The sequence below is a fragment of the Euleptes europaea genome, chromosome 9 (assembly GCF_029931775.1).
Source record: "Euleptes europaea isolate rEulEur1 chromosome 9, rEulEur1.hap1, whole genome shotgun sequence".
NCBI classification, from domain to species: Eukaryota; Metazoa; Chordata; class Lepidosauria; order Squamata; family Sphaerodactylidae; genus Euleptes; species Euleptes europaea.
The window spans coordinates 60,202,715-60,219,845 of record NC_079320.1 but is presented as its reverse complement, the minus strand read 5'-3'; the positions used below and the strand labels follow the sequence as shown (position 1 = coordinate 60,219,845).

General features: G+C 43.4%; 1 protein-coding gene across 1 annotated transcript; it reads left to right on the top strand.

Annotated features, from left to right (window-relative positions):
• The first annotated feature begins 1,107 nt into the window (after positions 1–1,107).
• On the top strand, positions 1,108–16,677 carry CCDC110 (coiled-coil domain containing 110). Its single transcript, XM_056855863.1, has 7 exons — positions 1,108–1,135; positions 1,207–1,323; positions 4,131–4,183; positions 6,677–6,742; positions 6,832–6,942; positions 10,197–12,252; positions 16,490–16,677. The coding sequence occupies exons 1-7, from the start codon at positions 1,108–1,110 to the stop codon at positions 16,675–16,677; spliced, it is 2,619 nt and encodes an 872-aa protein (XP_056711841.1).
• Positions 16,678–17,131: the final 454 nt, after the last annotated feature.

Genomic DNA, 17,131 nt, shown 5'->3' with positions numbered 1-17,131 from the left:
GTTTTCGCCCTAAGTGTGCATTCACATCCTGGACATCCTCTATTCGGTTTGTCGAAATGAAGCGGGTGGAAGAAAACATTCCTCAAAGCCTTATTTATTGCGTGTGCTAGAGGGACAAGCTACAGGTGAAAAATGCAATTTCCCCCTGGAATTAAGAGTGTGTAGTTTGCAAGCTCCTGTGGCTGCGATCAGAGACGATGAAAGCCATTGAAGTAAGGGCGTTCCGAAAGCAGCGTCGCTTGCAAAGGTTTTTTAAATCCTCCCTAGACCTCCAACAAGAGATGGACTGACTCAATAAAGGAAGCCACAGCCCTCAATTTGCAAGATCTGAGCAAGGCTGTCAAAGACAGGACATTTTGCAGGACTTTGATTCATAGAGTCACCATGAGTCGGAAGCGACTTGACGGCACTTAACACACACACGGCCCTGACCTGGATGGCCCAGGCTAGCCTGATCTCGTCAGATCTCAGAAGCTAAGCAGGGTCAGCCCTAGTTAGTATTTGGATGGGAGACCACCGAGGAATACCAGGGTTGCTGTGCAGGGGAAGGCACTGGCAAACCACCTCTGTTAGTCTCTTGCCATGAAAACCCCCCAAAAAGGGGTCACCATAAGTCGGCTGCGACTTGACGGCACTTTACACACACACACAACACACACACAAGAGACTTGCTACCTAAAGATAATTCACAGTGGGTAGCCGTGTTAGTCTGTCTGCAGTAGTAGAAAAGGGCAAGGGTCCAATAGCACCTTAAAGACTAACAAAAATATTGTTTGGTAGGGTATGAGGCTCTCGCTGTGGCTCACGAAGCTCATGCCCTACCAGAAAATATTTTTGTTCGTCTTTAAGGTGCTACTGGACTCTTGCCCTTTGCTACCTAAAAACAAGGAATCTTGCAAGAAGAGCCTGTGGTCGCTAGGTGGCGCACGGACACGCATGCGCAGTAAGGGACTCCGGCAAGGACGCGTCGCCCCTACTCTTCTGGTCACCTGGGACGCTCGTTGCTTAGCAACGCAAGGCTGCCTTGGGCGGAGCGGCGGTTTGGGCGGCAGAGTGGCGGTTTGAACGAGGCGAGGCAGAGCGGAGTGCGGGCGGGCGCGAGACGGGATGAAAGCCGGTGAGCGACGCCTCCTCGGTGGGGCGGCAGGGGAATGGCGGCCGCGGAGGCAGTAAAATCTCATTAACCCGAGGCGGGGTCTGCTGCAGGGACCCAGGAGTGCGACCGCGGAGGCAGCCGCAGCTGGAGGAGGACGGGGGACAAGGAGACGCTCTCGCCCTCGGTGCTGGCCTCTGACGCAGGGATCCAGGACACGGGAGCAACAGGTGAAGCGGGTTTCCAGTGAAACAGACGTCACCACCTTTTTGTTTTGGGGGGAGGGGACTTGCCATCCCTCCTCTCTCTCTCGGCCGGTTTAGTGGATGCTGTGCTTGTCTGTGACGTCAGCGCACCTGTACGTGAGGCTGCGTGAACCATGACGTCATCGGACCCCTTCTCTGTGAGCTAATGGGATGTTTCCCCAATGCTTCCTGCCTCATAATGTGGTCTTTGTCATTAGCTGATGGTGACCTGGGCCTTAGTGTAACCCTACATTGCCTTTTTTTTTTTTTTTTGGTAATTATTTCTTTATTAGTATCCACCAGGAAATCAGGTGTTCAGAATTCTCCTGACTTTACATAAACCAATGCAAACTGAAGTAAGAATCTTAAAAACTGCACAACAAAACAATACTCCATCAAAAAAGTGTGTACAACTACAAGAATGCGATCTTGAAACACTGGCACTTGAGAACCATAATTAACTTTTTGAACAGCACCGGTTTACTTCTCTAGCGGTCGTTTCACCTGGGGTTGCCAAACTTCAGGTGGGGCCCGGAGTTCTCCCAGAATTACATCAGGTCTCCAGATTACAAAGACCAGTTCCCCTGGAGATAATGGCTACTTCGGAGTGCTGATTCTAGAGCATCATACCCCTGCTGAGCTTCTCCCCTACTCACGTCCCACCAACAAATCTCCAGGAATTGATCTGATTTGATTTACATTATTCATAGTCCACCTTTCTCACTGAGACTCGAAGGGGATTACACAATGCAAGTCATTCAAATGAACAGGATGTGACATCCAATGAACAATGTAAAATAATTAGGATTGCACAAATACGAAACAAAGCATAAGTATTAACATGGTACAGATTAGTATCCTTTATCCAGACTGCTTGGGACCAGAAGTGTACAGTATTTCAGATCTTTCCATATTGTGGAATATTTTTATTTCCCCTGGCTCCCTCTTGTCCTTATATCCCCACCTTTCCCAACCTCCTTCCTGTTTCCTCTTTTCCCAGAGCGCCGCGGCAGAAGGGGGGAAGCAGTGCTTTCTCCCTCTGGCTGGCTGTCTCTCTTTGTGTCTCCAACAGGTAGGTTCCCATGGACAAAGTCTGATTCAGATACATGCTGCCTGGCCTCTCCAAAGTCAGGAGAGGCCTGGCAGCATGGATCTGCATGCATATTGACTCAAAACGTCAGTTTTTGAGTCAATCCGGTTTTTAGATGTCTGGTTAAGGGATATACAGGTTATTAATGTCCGGTTAAGGGATATACAGGTTATTAATGTAAAAATTACATAGTGGCAACAGCACATATTCATTTGCATTTAACTCAACAATCCTGCACCACTATGCAAAGGTATTTTTGTTTTACTTTTAACCTGATATATGCTTTTGAAATCCATGGTCCCAATTCTGTCTCTGTAGCAAACACATTTTTCAGACACCCCTGCTCCATCAACCCCTACATCTTTCTATAGCTTATGATCTTCTTTCTATAGCTTATGGTCTCCTTGCACCATCACAAGTCTGTACCTTCATCTATGCTCCCCTTTTTTCTTCACATATAGCGTATCTTCTTTCTTACCCCCTCTTTTTACGTTCCATAGCACTCTCTATAGTATCCCCTACAGTTACTCTGTTTTCTCTCTGCAGTCCATAGTGTTTGTTCTCTCATCTCAGCATGCCTTATTTCTGCACTTCCATTCGGCACTTTGGTTTCTTAATTGTCTGTCCCTGTCCCTTTTCCTCCTTTCCTTTCTCCCTTAGAAGCTCCTTGATTCATAAATCTTGAGCAGCATAATTCTAAATCTATTGTTTAAGGGATATAAGGACTGAGATAAATTTTGCCACTGCCAATGTAACCTAAGGATCACTGTCACTTAACAAATAGGGTATTAATTGAGACCTAGAGATACTAGTCCAAATTGCTAGGAAAACAATAACTAGAGAATCAATAGAACAAGAAGAAAATGGGCAGGGCCTTTCTGAATATGGTAGGTTCATATATCTACCTTGCATAACCATAGACAGGTTAACATGCTAACATAATCTCTTTATTTCAAAGAAAGCCTCTGATTTACCAAGATCTCTTATCATATCCCTTAATATGCCCATCAATGACAATTTGTCGTCAGAATTTTTTTGCCATGAGGATCTATACAAACCATGTTTCAAAAAAACTAGATATCCCTCAGTGCGAAAAAAACAGCCTAAATTGTAGCTTAAAGGCAACCAACTATGTCCTAGCTTCAAGAGACATTTGGCCAAACTCAGAACAAAGGACAACACCAGCAGCATTTAACAGCCTCCGTAAAAACTGAAGCAGAGGACGATCTATTAGACTCATTAACAGCAATCCAAATAGAATCAGTCTCTTTGCCTTTTCTGCTTTCTCACCTCCTTCCTTTATCTTTTTAAAAGTTTATTTTCATTTTAATAAGATACAGAACAAAACATAAAATATACCACAATACAACGCTTACAAAACATCACAAGACTTTACACTTCTCATTTGGTAGCACAAGCGCACAAGGCTTTCGACCAACTGGCAATTCAAACACTGAAGGACTCTTTACTCAGCTGGGCCATTCAGGGTCTGCTGGAGAGCTGGTTGACTCCAAGAAAAACTGGTGCTGTCAAAAACCACTGAATGTAGAAGCAGGAGGAGCAATGAAGATGTAGCAATGTAGCCATTCCCTATGGCAGCAATAAAACCTTAACTAATTAATGCATACTTTCTTTTTCTATGGACAAAGTCTCCAGATGTATAGACATTATATCTGCAAGGTTTGTTGCATTAATTTTTCAGATAAATCTGCTTCAGGAAGAAATGGTCAAGGCCAAGGCCAATCTGCATTAAAAGTAAGCTTACTCTGCTTTGGTTAATTAGGTGATGTATTTGTGAATATACCTGTGTAATGGGTGGCAAAGAAGAAGGTTGTGGCTTTGTTCAGATTTGAATCTTACCATAGTTTTTGTGGATGTTATCTTGTTCTTACAGTAGATGTTTTTAGGGTTGGCAGCTTGGTTGCTCTTGTTGCTACCTACTCTAAAGATAAGGCTGTTACTCTATCTGTAGTTTATTACTTAACAGCTGTCTTGAAGATACGCCAAAAGTTATAACCAAGTTATGCCTAAATGCTCATCTGCGTACAGGTGCTCTTTTTGCACTGGAACTGCTACCTACTCATGTTAGTCTAACAGTAGCTTGATTTGCAGACATTTGCAGGTGAAATAACCTTTGTCTCCACGTGATGAAAAATTTCCCCTGCTGACTTATATTGCTTGGGTTGATTAAGCTGGGTCAAGAGTTCTTAGCTATGAAATGGGGCAGTCAAATTGACCATATCTCCTTCCATTCAGCCTCCACTGAAATGAATAGGGTTTTCTCTGATACATTTCAGGTTCACGACACAAGATCTAAGATTGCAGACACTGCAGTTTTTTTTAGGATGGGGAAAGAGAACTAAAAGAAGCAGGACAGAATCTTCGTTAACCTTTGTGTAGACAGTTTCTTTTGTCCAGGTATTGTCTCTGGTCAAATAGATTCTGGAAGTGTTTTGAAGTACTGCACAAATCTAAAACCCCTTATTTACCCAGCTACAATCTGCAGTATAGAAAATATTGAGAGCATGCACCACACACAGTGATGATCCTAACACACTACCTTCTTCTTTGCCACCCTTCTTTACCTAGGGGGAAACCTGTTTTGTCTCTCTGTAACCTGGTTGTAGCTTTAGTGCATGTCAGGCACATGACTGTGAACATTTGCTTCTTTTTAACATTTGGCTAATAAATGTTAGAACATACCCCAGGTGATGCTGATTTAAAAAAAAAAAGGCAAAAGGCAAAATTTGTTGAACCATCAGACATACTCCATTAGAATAAAAAGAGGTCTATCATCTTCTTCCAGCAGGGCATTTGAATCACCAACTCCACTCATATGCCAGCCTGTTTATTGGCAGCAATGCAGTGCATGTAGTTTAGAATTTTATATTTTCCTTCATGCATAGGATGGAGCAGATATATCAGTTTCCACTGATCTATATATCTATTTCTCAAGTGGTGCCCCCATCTGCGGATATCTAAATCTGTGGATCAGGGCCACACTGACACTAAACAGACTTTCCTGTAAACTTGGGTGACCCCCCGCCCATGTTTAAGAAAAAAATGAAATCTTTAAAAAGTATATTGGGGGTTTAGATTCCTCCTTCTTCTTGAGAGTTGGTGGCAGCAGATGCCAGGAGCTGCTCAAGGCCCAGAGCAGCTTTCAGACACCGCAGCTGCCGTGGCTGATAAGGTAAGGTGATGGGTGGAAATTCTGAAAAGGGGAGGGGAGGAAAGGGGTATTGTCAGACAAGGGGAGAGGAGAGGAATAAAGGGGGTAGGTTGACAGAGAAGGGGGGTGATTGCTGGAGACGGGGAGAGGGGAGAAATAAAGGGGGGAAGATTGACAGAGAAAGGGAGGGGGAAGAACAAAGGTGGGAAAGATTGACAGCAGGGGAAGGGATAAGAAAGAGGGGGAAGATTGTTAGAAGGTAGGGGGAAAGAAGCAAAGGGGGAGAAGGGATGCACCCTCCCTGCAAGTATTTTGTGGGTCGCCAGTTATTTATAAAGGAGTACAAGGCTTTAAAATGTTTGGAGGCAATAGGCTTAGAAAAGCCGCTGAATCATGCTGAGTGTTTTAGAACCTGTTTTTGGCTCAAGGGTACACTGAGCAGACTTTTTCAGTTTGTATTAATGTTGCATCTAAAGGTTAATTTAGATGGCATTATGGGCCAAACTACACAATAAAAGCAGCTGCAGGGATCTGCTTCTGGAGCAACACAGATGGAGTAAAGTGGGAAACAGCATGGCAAGGGGGACAATTGCAGGAACGCCCCAATACTGATCACGGATCTCATGCCATATCATCTAGCTTAATGAGTCTGGCAAGAAAATGGCAGATGTAGCAGTCATTTGGTGATGCCTTCCTGGAGTGGTTTGCAGATCCTGTTCTGCCAGATTGTATAGTGGTTAGAGTGTTGGACTAGAGCCTGGGAGACTTGGCTTCAAATTCCCACTCGGCTTTGTCCAATCATTCTTTGTCAGCCTCGCTTACCTCATAGTGTTGTTGTGAGGATAAAACAGAGAAGAGAAGAGAACTCTATATGGCACCCTGAGCTTCTTGTAGGAAAAGCATGCTAAGAATGCAATAGATAGATGTCCTAACAAACAGCAGTTGGAACGCACATTTAAACACAAGCTACTTGACAGCGCAGTCCTAAGCAGAGATATACCCTTCTAAGCTCCGAGACGTCAAGCTTTCTGACTGAAGATTTCTACTTTTTCCTTAACTATTTGTGCAAAATGTAGGTCCTACAACATCAGTTGGAATCGTTTCAAGCCCTTCGAAAACAGACTTTGCAGAATGTCAGCATGGTAAGAGCAAGCTCTAAATCTATGTGAGACAGAAAGGGTAAGGGATGATGAAGGGAGGAGGATAACCATCTTATTGCATGTTTCTTCAGGTTCAGTCTGAAATCAGCGGAATACTTAATAAAAATATTGCTGATATGAAACGTCCTGAATTTAATCCAGACCCTTTACTTTTGACCAACGCGCCTGTCAGCGTTGCTATGGTACGTTGTTTTCTTCTTACTGCCAAATGAGGGTTATGTATGTGAAAGTGCATTTTCAGCTGTTGTGGTGTTGCTGGGAATTACCAGTGCAACCCTAAAGAGAGTTACACCCTTCCAGGGTTATTAAAGTCAAGGAATGCAGAAAAGTGACACTGTTTAGGATAGATCACAAAGGGGAGCCGTGTTTATCACTAGCAGTAGAAAGGAGCGAGAGTCCAGTGGCACCTTAAAGACTAACAAAATTTCTGCCAGGGTACAAGCTCCCGAAAGCTCATCCCTTGCCAGAAATTTTGTCCGTCTTTAAGGTGCTACTGGACGCTTGCTCTTTTCTGCTGTTTAGGATGGCAGTCTTTCTTTTCTTCTTTGCTCCTATGACCCATAGGTCCTGAGCAGTTATTTCTTAGAGGAAAATATGATGGAGAGATATTTGGACACAGCCAATGTTATATTTGGATCTCTATCCATCAGCAAAAAGGGGACTATTTTGTCTCTTGTTATGGGGACACTTAGGATGGCATTGTAAATCATGAGATCCTAGGGCGGGGAAGATGTCTTTTCCAGTTCCCAAGATCCATCAGACCCACTCCACCACTTCAGACGCAGAGCTCAGTCTGTGTAATTGGGACCACTCTTTTGTGAGTAAAGAGAAGGTGCAACTTTGAAGAATGCTTCACAAAGAGATTGCTTGAGAGGACTTGCACAAGTGCGCCAACTTGCATGCCATCTTGGATGCCATATATGTTAATCAAAGCTAAGAAGAATTCTTGATAGAAATGCACCCACAGCTGCCTCGTTAGTATATATTTCAATGTAATAATTTTAAGGAGAATATTCAACCAATAGAGCTGTATTTTGAAATTCAGGACTTCTCATGTCCAAGTGCGGACAGACATGCAGTGTTTTAAACCAGGAGAGGAACCATCAGATATTAGACTCCTGCTAACCATGTAATACATGAATAGTGCTGAGATGGCTACCAGTGTTCCCATTAACGTAGATAACCCCTAATGCTTTTGCCGTCCTGCCCACATTTACGCCTGCATATTGATGGCAATGTGAAGGGTTTATATTTATGGGGAAGGGGCATAGCTCAGTGGTAGAGCATCTGCTTGGCATGCAGAAGGTCCCAGGTTCAATCCCTGGCATCACGAGTTAAAGAGACTAGGCAAGTAGGTGGTATGAAAGACCTCTGCTTGAGACCCTGGAGAGCCACTGCTGGTCTGAATAGACAATACTGACTTTGATGGACCAAAGGTCTGATTCGGTATAAGGCAGCTTCATGTGTATATTTCATTATTATGAGTTAATCAACAGAAAAGCACTATATAAACACTAAGTTTTATTGCTGTGGACCCTGACAATGGCAAGAGTACACATTGCTATTTCATTGTTCAAGCTGAACAGCTCTCACCCTGGCTGGTGTGTAGATAGAAGAATACCAGGAGGCTTATCTAATCTGTTCTGAGGTTCTCGGAAGAGGAGATGAATATGTGTAAGAAATAAAATGAATCTTTTTGAAAAGAGACATATAAGACAGAATGGATGAAGGCCTCTTCATAGAAGACTATGATGTTACAAGAAATGTAGCGATTTTAAGGAGGCAGATCTGTTTTATGTCTTTTGTACATTACGTGATAAAACAACAGAAGAAAGTTACTGAAAGGCTTTTTGGTCTTCCCCAGTCCGGTCAAGGGAGCACCTTTCTAACCCAGGGGACATGCTCTCTTGGCTGGAATGGGGACTACCACAGGGATTTTGGGATGAAAGCTTTTTTCCCAGATTTTATTCTGCTTCTGGGTACTGGTTTGAAATGCATAGGGCACCGAATTCTCTGACTGATGAACAGTTGATGGCATCTGTGCTTTTCTCTCTGATTTCCCATATTATTGGAATCATTCATAGTATGACAGTCAGGACAGTTGAAGCACTTCATGCCTATGGTAGAAGAATCACAGGGTATTTGAGCTCTGCAGTCCAACAAATGAACCAGCACAGAATTATAGCAAAACCATCTGTTCAATTAGTTCTGCTAAGGATATGTTCCTCAATATCCTTTGACGAAATGCATGGTCACTTTAGCCTCCTTTATACCCTGTTTCAGCCAGGATTGAACGCACGTTCAGCGAAACGCATTCATTCGATCCTGGCTGGATCCTGGCTGAAACAGGGAATAAAGGAGGCTAAAGAGACCATGCGTTTTCTTCCCTTCCATCTGTATTAAACAAATCAGACTAATGCTTCAGATGTCAGTTTAAGTAAGGCTCTTTAGAAGGAGGACAAATTTCAGTGAGTTACTCTAGCTTTTTCTTCTTCAAAAGGTGTTTTTCATTCTTTGTGGATCGAATACACCATCACTTCAAATTTGGTTTCATATTGACCTAAACCTAGCCTACAGCTTCATGGAATTCAGACTCTTTTTCTTTCTCTCTTAAAAAGTTCTTTACTCCTTTTTATCCTTTGAATAAAGTGGAAATTAATCATTTTCCCCTTGGTAATGGTTATCCTAAGAGCCCCATGGTGTAGAGTGGTAAGTTGCAGTACTGCAGTCCAAGCTCTGCTCACGACCTGAGTTCGATCCCGACGGAAGTCGGTTTCAGCCTTTCATCCTTCCGAGGTCAGAACCCAGCTTGCTTGGGAGTAAAGGGAAGATGGCTGGGGAAGGCACTGGCAAACCACCCCTTAAACAAAGTCTGCGTAGAAAATGTCGGGATGTGACGTCACCCCATGGGTCAGGAATGACCCGGTGCTTGCACAGGGGATGTTTACCTTTACCTTTTTTTAATGGTTATCCTGTGTCAACACAAATGTGTCTGAACTTTATTGCTTTAGATTTCTTTGCTTAAATGGAAAAAGTATATTGTCAGGGAGTTTGGGTAGGGAACTCATTAAAAAAATTTCAAGGAAAAACTGAAAATCTGAGAAATGTTAAGAAACTTCCAGTGCAGTCCTAAGCATGGTGATACCTTTCTGAGCCCACCGGAGTCAATGAACTTAGCAGGGTGTAACTCTGTTTAGGACTGGACAGCTAAAATAAGAAAATGGAAATAATAAAATAAAATAAGGACTCTTTGCTACCACCTCCATTTTTTCTTCTATGTTTTACATTTAACTGCTGCTGGGACATAAAATCTATACCAGATTTTCAAACTACACAGCCCATCCAACCTATCTATGGTGCCATGTTATGCCTCATTCTGTGTATTAAATAGTGAAAACTCCAATAGGATTGTTATCTCTCTCTCTCTCTCTCTCAGCCTAGATGGTGTCAAGAAGCATCACTTTTAAAGAACCAACTTAATCTTGATAAAAGTGCCACGCAGTGTCCAGAAACGAATTCCAACAAGATCTTTGGAGGCCCAGTTACAGATGGAAATGTTTCACATCACAGTTTGTCAAAATATCAGTTAGCTGGAAAAGCTGAAGCCCCTGCCCAAACACTTCGAAAAACAGCTCTTCCAGCTTTTAAAAATGACCATGAATTGAATAATTCTACTAGCGGCATTTTTTCTCCAGAAACAGAAGCAAGAATTGCCCTTAGTGAGATTAAAGGCTATGCTGGATCTAACATTTCCATGGCATCCCATGCAGATGAGGATGACCATGTTATAGAGAGTGTGAGTTCTTCCTTCAGGGACATGAAAGAGGATAGTAAAAAGACTCCTAGGCATGAACTTCCATATCCCTTTGAAGTTCAAAACACTTCCACTAGTTTGTATGGTAAAGACAACGATTCTGGTTACCTATCAGAACAGGATCCAACAGAAAAAGCAATCAGTATGTCAAGTGAGGATTTTAAATCCAAGAGGCCTTCCGAATCGGAGGCTTCAGTAGACAAGCTGCTTATTGCCACGGTTCCTTTTAAAGAAAACAATCAGATTGCAGCACAATCAGATACTGAAAGCAAGAACTGGAATAAAGATTTTTTTGTTAAAGGTAAAACGTTTGAGAAGTTGCAGCTAAATTTCTTGCCCAAAACAGGAGAAGATATTCTGGAACACACAGAGGAGAGAAAAAAGGAGCAACAGCTGCAGCAGCTAGGCTCAAAGCAAGAGTTTAAAAAACACAAAGATCTGGAATACTGGGATATCGATGCTGGATTTGACAGCTACGGTAAAAAAAGTAGATTGCTACAGATGATTCCAAGAGAGCCTGAAGCCTTGCAAAAAAAACTGATGGATCTCCAAAGTGAAAACTTCGATCTCAAGAAACAAATGAAGCCTCTGACTGGCATTATACAGTCTCTGACCGAGCAAAACTCAAAATATCAGAAGCAAATTAAAGATTTACATGATAAGAAAAGCAACATTCAAGAGAGGCTAGTGAAATCAGACAGAGATTGCAAGGAATGTATTAAAGAAGTTAAAAACTTACTGAAGAAATGCGAGGAGCTTCAAGAGCAGAAGAGAACTCTGGAAGAAAAACGGGATCAGCTGTATGCTCAAAACCAGCGAATGATGCGGAACATGGATAATTTTCAGAGGAAGGAGCAGGAAGCCCAAGAAAGTCTGGCAGCTGTCACACAAGAAAAGGGTGATCTCGTTGTAGCCTTAGGGAATTTGGACAGTCAAATTACACCACTTCAAGAAGAGCGTGACTTGTTAGCAGAAAAAGTAAGTCACCTCACAGAGGAAAAGAGTTTGCTTGAAAAGGAGCTTGAGGAAAAACAGAAGGAAATACAGCAACTGAAAGAAAATGATAAGACCAGGATGTCTGAGATGGAAGCTGTCCGTGGGATGACACAGTCACTTAAAGAGGAAAAGTTGAAACTTGAAAAGGCTTTGAAGGAGTCAACTGGCCTTAGAGAAGTCCTCCAGAAGGAGCTTGAGGAGGCCCAGAGAGAGAGAGCTAATACTGAGGTAAAACTTCTGAACGAATGTAAAAATACAAGAACGGAAAGTGGAGTTTTAAAAACCAACTTGTCCAACATGGAAAAAGAGTGTGAGAGGCTGACAGGGGTGGTAGGAGACATGAAAGAAGACAACTGGGTTCTTAAAAAGGAACTGCTTGAATACAAACAGGACATTTCAGAATACAAAGCTACAATAAGAAAACTGAGCGAGGAACTCTTGCTGCTGGAAAATGAAATACGTACAATGGAGAATGAAAGAGATAGGCTGATGTTTGAAGTTAATCGTCTCCATAGGAATAATGGTAGCTTAAGAGACCAAGTCACAACTTTATTTAATGAACGCTATAAGCCAAGGTACAATTTGGGAAGCAAAAGGCCGGATGGTGATTCTGCACAACCCACTGAAATTTGTGAAGAAATGTCTAGTTTCCAGCATATTTCTGTAAAATACAATTCACCAGGTATGTTCTGCTGTTTGATATACTCAGATTAATTCAAACCTGTTTTGGAAAACAATGCATTTGTTAGGATTAATATTTGACAAGACATACTTAGATTACAATCACTGATAAATCAGGGAGATCAGCACATGCCTGAAATGTTATGATACAATCTGTCATGCGCTGTTGTGTATGGAGTCCCTATTCTTCCCTCCCCCTCCCAGCATGGCTCTCAAGGCATACCTGAAGGCAGGCACTACTTTTAATGGGAAGCCCCAGGAACACTTCCCATATAGTCATCCAGCTTTTATGCAGGGTGACCCTGACCCCCAAGTGATTCTTAGAGTGGGAGAGGTCTTTTGAGCCCTGGGCCGGCAATGGGAGTGAGTCATGCCCTCAGTTGCTAAATGCTTATGGGCGTACATTATGCTGAGAATTTATTAGAAAGCATAAACAAACATTGTTGGGAAAATTAACTGAAGAAATCTTTATTGGAAAAAAGACTAAATATTTTACAAGTGTGACATTAGGTTTTGTTTGTCTGCTTTTACAATTACCGTATATACTCGCGTATAAGCCGAGTTTTTCAGCCCCAAAAATGGGCTGAAAAAGCTGGCCTCGGCTTATACGCGGGTCAATACGGGGGGAGGGAGGGAGGAGGGAGGGGGGAAACTTACTGCCGCCGCCGCCGGGCCCGTGCCGCTTCCTGCTGCCGGGAGCGGCCTGGGGCAGCCTCCTGCAGCCGCAGGAAGGCTGCCCCGGCCCTTCCCGCCCCCCAGCCATTTTTCCCGGGCGGGAGGGGCCTTGGGCAGCCTCCTGCAGCCGCAGGAAGGCTGCTCCGGGTCCCCCTGGGCCTCGCCGCCGCTTCCTCCCGCCGGGAGCGGCCTAGGGCAGACTCCTGCAGCCACAGGAAGGCTGCCCAGGCCCCCTCGGCCGCACTGCCGCCGGACCCTCGCCGCTGGAGAGCCCGGTCAGGTAAGCCTGCGGGGGGGGGGGGTTATAAGCCGACCCTCGGCTTATACGCGGGTGCCTAATTTTTCCCCATTTTTGGGGAGAAATTAGGCACCTCGGCTTATACGCGGGTCGGCTTATACACGAGTATATACGGTAGTGTAAATTAAGCACTGAATTACCATCAAGGAGACATCGAGGTTAACTTCAGGGACCTGTTGGATTAATTTGTGAGGCATGATGGTTGTATGAGTTTTCCCACAAAAGGTTTTGTGCAGTGAATGCTTCCCATTGGTTTTGTGTGTGCGTGCGCGTGCACGTGAGTATGTTTTAAATAAAACTGTCTTTTTTTCCAGGCAATTCCAGACAAAGTGCAACAATCTGTCCTTCAAAGAAACTGTAATAAACCTTTCTTCTTTGAAAACAGTTTTTAAAACTCTCCTATCTAATTACTATCTCTTTTCCTTAAGCCTTCAAGAAACACTTGGGATGATTTTTCACAGGTAATCAGGGATAAATGAAATGTCACTTTTTAAAACACACACATTTTGCCCATGCATTTTGGTAGTAAGTAAGCAAGGCACTCGCACGAACTAGCCAGTGGCCTTGTCCTCATAACAGCATGAACTAAGACCAGCACATTCACCTATGTAGAACATCTTTCTTGAATCAAAATATTTCTCCTTGCTTCTGGATGACAAGTCAGGAGAAAGGTCCAAAGTTTCCTTGTGATATTAAACCCTGGTAGGTGACTCCGGTTAACAGCTGCCAAATTTGGTCATGTCTATTCCCAGTATGCTCACCGCTGTTTTAAAGGCTTTATGGCTTGATCTTAAAATTGACTGGTCTAACACACACATCCTTAGTATGGGAGTATTATTGCAACGTGTTGTAACTGCTGCACTGCACATAATCTGAACATTTACACTGATGGAAGGATTTCCATCATGATTTCCTTGTCTCCTGCTGTAGTCCCAAATTCTGTTCCTGGGCAATGTGTGAGTCAGTGAAAATCACCCCCCCCCCTTTCTGCAGAAATTCTCCGTGGGATCCAATTTAATGTGAATATTACAGAGAGGATGCTTTAGTATTGGAATTGCTCGTTTCTAGGAGAGGAGTACCACAGACGCCACATTTTTCTAATGCACACATTCCTATTGTTCCACGTTCTCAACCCATCATGTTATCTTGGTGATGGTACCCTTACGTTGAGAGCACACTTAGCTGTAGCCTATTGAGCCAGAACTTAAAACTGGCCAATGTATTCACATTAAGTGGTACCAAACTTTAACCAAGATCCATTCTGTTATCTCTAGAGTGCCTTCCCAGCAACCGCTTTGTCTAAACTACTGTACACCACACATTAGGTGTGCTAGGGAGTAAACTATTGTACAGTAAAAATGAGTGCACACTTAGATTGTTTTCAGATGGGACTCTAATCCATTTTGACATCTGATGGAGACCGTTTTTCCCCCCTTTGTTTCAGACACACAGGCTCTTTAAACCATTGCTGATTCTGGTGGCAAATGGGTTTTTAAAAAATTTTCAGACATCTTAAAGGGAAAAAGTTGTTCTCTTTTTTTATGAAGGTTTCATCTGTTTTTGTGAAATTACTTTTCTTTAGGTTTTTGTGGTGGTGTTGCATTTCTGAGCTATGGGAGATGCAGTCTGAACTGTACGTGTGATTATTTTCCCGCTCATTTCTGTGTTTGAGCAGATTTTCAATATAATGATAGATTGATATAATGCAAAACAGAGAGAGAGGAAACCCCCCCCCCCCAAAAAAAGGCTGGGCACTGCAGGAAAACATGGCACCACTGAAAATTAAAGCTCTGATCCAAATGTGCTGTGCGTAGTTTAAAGAGCCTGTCTGAAGGTGCTCCCTTTGAAACTACATTCAGCACTGAACCTGATTCAGAATAGGGTATTGTCTTCATGTGGAAGTGCCCTTAATGTTTGCCACTATGGAATTCCATGAGAATTGGTGTAATACAGAGGCCATAAGAAAACACACATGGACCTGTTGTGTAGTAAAATCTTCCTCACTTAGCAGAATGCTGCTCCATTCATGCTGTGCTGGGATGTTTGAGTTTACTGTGAAGAGGTGTGATTGTCTCCATGAATTCAAGTTCCCAGAATAAATCAATTTAGAGAGTTATCACAGTTTTGAATGAATGCCCAGGCCTAATTACTCTATGAGAGCCACTGCGGTATGGTGGTCAAGAGCGGCGAACTCTAATCTGGAGAACCAGGTTCGATTCCCCACTCGTCCACGTGAAGCCTTCTGGGTGACCTTGGGCCAATCACCGTTCTCTCAGAACTCTCTCAGCCCATGTAGAGGCAGGCAATGGCAAACCACCTCTGAACATCTCTTGCCTTTAAAATCCCATAGGGTCATCATAAGTCAAGTGTGACTTGAAAAACCTATGGGGTCGCCATAAGTCAACTGTGACTTTCTAGCACTTTCCACCACCGCCAATGATTCTACTACTTTCACAAAGATATCCCCCTCTTTCCAAGATTACTTCAGCCAGGCCAACTTTATTGGGATGAAAAGCCTGAAGTCCAGGATTGTACTTTGCTAGTAGCATTGCACTATTCTGAACATTACACAACGGTCTTGAATGCAGTGCAGAATCTGGCCAAAAAAAATCATACGTGGGTTGTAGCAGGCAGTGCTCTCTAGGGTTTGCATAGTGGACTGGGGCCTTTACAACTCTTTGGCTTCTTTCATGCTCTTTAGTTATGCCCTGATCTGGATGGCCCAGGCTGGCCCGATCTCATCAGATCTCAGAAGCTAAGCAGGGTCAGCCTACGTTAATAATTGGATGGGAGACCCTCCCCCCAAGGAATACCAGGGTCTCTATGCAGAGGAAGGCAATGGCAAACCAGTATGAAGATAGTAGCAGAAAGTGCCATCAAGTAGCAGCCGACTTACGACGACCCTGTAGGGTTTTCAGGACGAGACGTTCAGCGGGTGGTTTGCCATTTGTCTGCCTCTGTGTAACAGCCCCAGACCTGCTTGGTAGTCTCCCATCCCATCCAAGTACAAACCTGCGTAGCTTCAGAGACCTGATGAGATCAGGCTAGCCTGGGCCATCCCGCTTGGGAAAAAGGAAAGGCCATTACACTGCCATCCAATGACTTTGTTCAGGATTGCTTTCTGCCGCATGCTCTTTTTTTTTCCTGTCCCTGCATATCTGCAATAAAAGAAAAGCTTCTTACACCACCACTTTTAAACTGGTGGTTTATTTAGATCTGATGCTATCCTAACAACTTTTCCCCCCCAAAATTTCCAATTTGTTAGAATGTGGCAGGATTGCTGAGATCCGAAGGAAACTGGAAGAGAAGCAGCATCACAAGGAAAAGCGGCCCGGCAACTCCCGGCAGTGTTACGGCACCGTCTCAGTCAGCTGCACCACCTCTGTCATCAAGGGGTCAAGCCTTCACACTGCTGTCAAGACGAAATATAGTACTCTCTGCCCGGCAACTTAGTGCTTTGCGAGCTCCGCGCCCAAGTTTTACACACACAACCTTTCCCCACCACCACCACTAATAAAAGGCTAAATATCTTTCCGATCCCTTTGCTCAAGAAACAGAAAGGAGCAAAGCTATCTGAAAATCAAGAACAACGAAACTGGGAAATGTGCCTGAGGCTTGGATGGGGAAAACTCAAATCTGTACAAATATGTATGACATTACTATCCCCTTCCCTCGTTTGCCTTTTCTGAAGAACGGAACAGTTTGGGATGTTATTTATAATCTTATTGTATTCTGACAAATATGGTATTCACCTGAGTTTTGTTGTCAGTCATTACTCTTGTTCACCGAAAATGAGGAAACTCCAGGATAAAATGCATTTCTAAGAAAATGCAAAACTTTAATGAATGAAAATACAAAACCAGTCTTCATTTTTTTAAAATCTGAATATTTAAGAGTTTGAGAACAG

Excerpts from the sequence above, each read along its gene's own strand:
- CCDC110 (XM_056855863.1), top strand. The coding sequence starts at position 1,108 with ATGAAAGCCGGTGAGCGACGCCTCCTCG. Across the intron at positions 4,184-6,676 it reads AAGGCCAATCTGCATTAAAA|GTCCTACAACATCAGTTGGA; the intron begins GTAAGCTTACTC and ends TGCAAAATGTAG. Across the intron at positions 6,743-6,831 it reads CTTTGCAGAATGTCAGCATG|GTTCAGTCTGAAATCAGCGG; the intron begins GTAAGAGCAAGC and ends ATGTTTCTTCAG.